The 5,470-nt window shown below is 49.2% G+C and overlaps 1 protein-coding gene across 1 annotated transcript in view; it reads right to left on the reverse strand.

Moving 5' to 3' along the window:
- LOC112070380 (dynein axonemal heavy chain 2-like) overlaps positions 1–5,470 on the reverse strand; it is a 74,933-nt gene that overhangs the window by 3,886 nt on the left and 65,577 nt on the right. Inside the window, exons 15-16 of the mRNA XM_024137799.1 lie at positions 3,663–3,819; positions 1,113–1,352 (exon numbers count right to left, since the gene is read on the reverse strand). Coding sequence (XP_023993567.1) covers positions 1,113–1,352; positions 3,663–3,819 — 397 coding nt within the window. The remainder of the gene's footprint in view (positions 1–1,112; positions 1,353–3,662; positions 3,820–5,470) is intronic.

Below are 5,470 nucleotides of genomic sequence, written 5' to 3' on the forward strand. Positions count from 1 at the left end.
CGATATGTTCCCCTAGAAGGCTAAACAAGCCCTTGTTCACCAGAATAATGTCATAAATCCATTTGAATGCAGGCTTCAATCTAGATGACAGCGGTCATTTTGTCTTTTGTCATCTCTGCTTCATTCGCGGAGCAAAGACGCTTATAACTCAACAACAAACAACAACAACAAAACTGGAAATAGTTCCTGTGCAAAATGTCCAAAAGCATCAGTCTGACCGGTTGTAGGGAAATAAAAACCTGTGAAAACGACCCAACGTGTTTCAGTTAAGATTTCAGTTCGGCTTGGATGCATATTTTATTGAGGTTGAAATACGATCAGCTTTTATGATGCTGATAGCACCTCTACAGACGGTATCTAACTGTGCATTCGAATTCTCTCAAGATGCTGAAAGAAATCAATCATATTTCTCCACTCCTGTTCCCGAGTCAAAATCGAGTCTATATTTGGTGTACCAWTTTACTGCAAGAAATGCTTAGTTCTGCAGGAGTTCATATTTAGGCTGTGTGAGAGGTTATAGACCTACAGTCAGTGTCCTGGTTTCAGTTTYCATTTAACCCATCTGAACCCACGTCAGTTCCCTTGACGTGCCATAGGCCCATTTGAAGTCCCCGTCTTGTGACTGGCGAATTTGTATAGCGCCGCACAATCATCACACATAACATAGCCAGGCACTGCTATCGTCCTATTTTACCATTTCACCAAATCTTTCCCAAACATCTTGAACTCTCCATTTCACAGCTTTTCTCTTACTGAATTAAACTCCGACATTGTCCTTTTTTGTCTCAGTGGATCGACGTGAACTTTTTCTGCCCGTTCCCAAAAGCGTTTGGCGATTGGCTGTAGGCTATTTGGCGTACGTACAGTCAGGCCCTAAAGCTTAGGCTTATGCACGAATGCCAGATAACCTAAAATCATGAAAGAAAAACCTCAATGTAGACTATAGATATAAATTGCACATGAACGATACATTTATAAAAAAAATTTAAGGTATTGTTTTCTATTTAGTCAACGCGCCCGCCCGCCCTTCACCCACACAATATTTAATGACCCTAAGCCCACCCGCCCCGCGGATATGACCGATTCAACCCGCGCATCACTACACCACACACCTCTGGTCCGTCTGTGCGAAAGGTCTCGTAGACCCGGGACATGATGGCTACGATGTCCTGGTGTGCTGAGTGGAGCCGCTGGAGCTGGGCTTGCTGGTGGGCCTGCTGGTCCCCCTCAAACTCCAGGTCCCTGTACACTGTCTTCCCATCCACACGCACAAGCAGCAGCTCACTGATCAGACCACACTGACGGGAGATGGCCAGGTTGGCCGCCTTGTACTCATCCACGATGAGCTGGATCTGATAGGGAGGGGAGAGGAGGTTAGGTGGGTGATGGTTCATTTGGAGGAGAGGAGGGGCGGGAGAGGAGAGGAGGGGCGGAGAGGAGAGGAGGGGCGGAGAGGAGAGGAGGGGCGGAGAGGAGAGGAGAGGAGAAAAGAGGAGAAAAGAGAAGATAAAGAGGAATAGAACCAACTGGGGAAAGTTGGATGAATACAGAACCCATGGTACTTTCCCAGCAGTGTCCCTTTCCAACCCCCCTTCACTTCTAGGATCGAAGCAGGCGAGCTTATTACATAGGAATCACGCTCCACCATCTCCACCAACACTAACTCTTCTTGTTTGAATTACCAGAGACAGGTCTTATCATGACTGCATCGGGCTGTGGCCAAACAGAATAGAACATACATCCAACAGTTTCCTTTTCAATTTGTGGGAGAGAGAAGAGGAGGGGAGCGGCGGAGATGACTGGCTCTCTCATATTGCCTCGGCAGCCGGACCTAATTCAGACGGAGAGCAAATCCGTCTCTCACTCAGAATTCCAGATCCTAGCGCCGATCTCCGGATTTTACGGCTTTCATGGGGATAAGGCCTGCCGCGCAGAATAATCCTCTGAGAGAGAGAGAGAGAGAAGAGGAGTCGGGGGGGAGAGCGGGGTGGAGGGAGAGAGAGGAAAATAGGGATGGGGGGGCTGTTCTGAGTCAGTTCAGATCTCTCTTCCTCTCGCTCACTCTCCCCACCTACCTACCTACAACACGGAAGACAGCACTCACTGAGTTTTTGACTTTGGGCTCGACAGATCTTGACATTGGCTCGACGCAAACCTGATCTTAAACCCCTTGAGAGAGAGAGGGGAGACAGGGGAGAGGGGCGTGGCGCGGTGGCATGAATCCTTGCCAATGAGTGTTAGTGTTCATTACGCATGCTGCTGCTGCTCAACCTGTCTTGAACACTGAGCCCCCATACCGTCTCTCTGGAAGCCACGGTACTCATTATTATACTGTAGCATCGTACCGTAGCTTAGCACCGTAGCATCCAATACAATGTTGGCAAGGCATTCATTATCATTCATTATCAAGCATCGCAATGTAACTTAGCATCCAATACAATGCAACTCCATAACGTTGGCAAAGCATTCATTATACTACAGCTAGTATTTCAGCATTGCACCCCTAACCTAGCCTGGTCCCAGGTCTGTTTGTGCTGTCTTGACCACTCCTATGRCTATTGCCGTTGGCAAGACAGCACAAACTGATCTGAAACCAGSCTATTCACTGCAACTCTCCTGTGTCCTGTATCTCTTACTATACAATTACCCATGAATCATACAACCATCCCCCTGTTTTATAATGCAGCCTTATAYGGCATTGGAATGGAATAAAAATGAAACGCGGGAGGGTTATGTGTATTTATACTCTATCACCCCTCTCCACCTTCCTGTCTATCCCTCACTCCTTCTTTTCCCTCTGGAGATCATTTGATCCCGGTGGTTGAGGAGAATAGAAGCCCGCTGCGTCTAACACGCGCGCGCACACACACACACACACGCACACACACACACACGCGCACACGCACACACACAAAAACACACACACACGCGCACGCACGCACACACACGCACACGCACACACACACGCACGCACACACACAAAAAAACACATACAGTCCATCACACACAGCCCTCTGTGCATTGGATCCAACAGTAATGCCTCATAACACTCCATGCATCATGGCTTAAATTGAACTGCGGCCAGTCTGGCGGGGTGTTTTTGTGTCCGTGTCTGCTGTTTTCTGCTAGCGGCTGAATTCTGCTGAATTTGTTTCCCCGATTCAGATGTTTATTGGTCTAGAAAATGCTGACCGCAGAAGGAAGACAACGGGATACAGTCTGTGCTCTGTGTGTGTGTGTGTGTGTGTGTGTGTGTGTGTGCGTGCGTGCGTGCGTGCGTGCGTGCGTGCGTGCGCATGTGATGAAGGAGGTTTGTGAAAGCAGGGAGCCAAATGAACCCACATCCTGTTGCTGTACTGTATCTACAGGGGTTACGGCTTCACATCTAAACCCTGGGCTCAGGAGCACGGCACAGTAGTGTTCTTCTAGCCCAATGGCTACCTGCCCTGGTCCGAGAGAGCATCAGAGTACGCACGTTTTAGTTCCAGCCAAACATGACAAAGCTTGACTCAACTAGCCTATGAGAGCTTATAATGGATCAAAAGGGGCTAGAGAAAGACGACAGCGAAACGTCTCTATCTATCTTAAGGTTGGTGAGCAATACTCTACACCCTTTCTGTGGTCTATGAGTCGGTGTGTGTTTCATCACGGTGTGTCCTGACCTTGCTGGCGTGCAGCCTGCAGTCTTTGATGAAGAAGCTGGACGCTCCTTTAGAGGACCAGAGCAGCTTGGAGAGACCWGGCTGGATCTTCTTGTCCAGGAAGCGGAGTCGCTCCCGGAACAAACCCAGCTCTTCAGCAGACAGCGACGCGATGATCCTGACACACACACACACACAAATACAGTATAGACACACACGGGACACACACACGGACCAAACATCAGTGTTTATATAAACATGATAATATTGGTGGTATTTTCTTCAAATCATTTCCTGCACTGTATTGTTTAACAGAAATAGTCTGGGTCACTAAATACTGTATTACAGTAGGATGTCCTATCAAAAAAGCAGATTTTGACYAATGGGTAAAATAATGTTAACTGCTTAGATACTGGTCAAAAATCTGGAAAAAAGCAACTAGGCTGGATGCTGTGTCAACTAGGCTGGATGCTGTGTCAACTAGACTGGATGCTGTGTCAGCTAGGCTGGATGCTGTGTCAACTAGGCTGGATGCTGTGTCAACTAGGCTGGATGCTGTGTCAACTAGGCTGGATGCTGTCAACTAGGCTGGATGCTGTGTCAACTAGGCTGGATGCTGTTGTCCAGCTAGGCTGGATGCTGTGTCAACTAGCTGGATGCTGCTCAAATAGGGATGGATGCTCGTCAACTAGCTGGATGCTGTCAACTAGGCTGGACTGCTTTGTTGTGTCAACTAGGTTGGATGCTGTGTCAGCTAGGCTGGATGCTGTGTCAGCTAGGCTGGATGCTGTGTCACTAGGCTGGATGCTGTGTCAGCTAGGTTGGATGCTGTGTCAGCTTAGGCTGGATGCTGGCTGTCAAGCTAGGCTGGATGCTGTGTCAATTAGGCTGGATGCTGTGTCAACTAGGCTGGATGCTGTGTCAACTAGGCTGGATGCTGTGTCAACTAGGCTCTGGATGCTGTCAACTAGGGCTGGATGCCTGTGTTCAGCTAGGGTGGAATGCTGTGTCAGACTAGTTGGATGCTGTGGTCAGCTAGGCTGGATGCTGTGTCAAGCTAGGCTGGATGCTGTGTCAAGGCTGGATGCTGTGGTCAACTAGGCTGGATGCTGTGTCAACTAGGCTGGATTGCTGTGTCAACTAGGCTGATGCTGTCAACTAGGCTGGATGCTGTGTCAGCTAGGCTTGGATGCTGTGTCAACAAGGCTGGATGCTGTGTCAGCTAGGCTGGATGCTCGTGTCAACTAGGGGGATGCTGTGTCAACTAGGTGTGGATGCTGTTTCAACTAGGCTGGATGTTGTGTCAACTAGGCTGGATGCTGTGTAACTAGCTGGATGCTGGTGTCAACTAGCCTGGATGCTGTCAACTAGGCTGGATGCTGTGTCAGCTAGGCTGGATGCTGGTGTCAACTAGGCTGGCATGCTGTCAACTAGGCTGGATGCGGTGTTCCACGTAGGCTGGATGTTGGTCAACTAGCCTGGATGCTGTGTCAACTAGCCTGGATGCTGGTTCAACTAGCTGGATGTGTGGTCAACTAGCTGGTGCTGTCAAACTAGGCTGGATGCTGTGTCAACTAGGCCTGGAGCTGTGATCAGCTAGGCTGGATGCTGTGTCAGCTAGGCTGGATGCTGGTGTCAACTAGCCTGGATGCTGTCAACTAGGCTGGATGCTGTGTCAACTAGCCTGGATGCTGTGTCAACTAGGCTGGATGCTGTTGTCAACTAGCCTGGATGCTGTCAACTAGGCTGGATGCTGTGTCAACTAGCCTGGATGCCTGTGTCAACTAGGCTGGATTGCTGTGTACTGCGAGGCACTACGAGTATCTAGC

The sequence above is a fragment of the Salvelinus sp. IW2-2015 genome, unplaced genomic scaffold, assembly GCF_002910315.2.
Source record: "Salvelinus sp. IW2-2015 unplaced genomic scaffold, ASM291031v2 Un_scaffold1307, whole genome shotgun sequence".
In the NCBI taxonomy this organism is placed as follows: Eukaryota; Metazoa; Chordata; class Actinopteri; order Salmoniformes; family Salmonidae; genus Salvelinus; species Salvelinus sp. IW2-2015.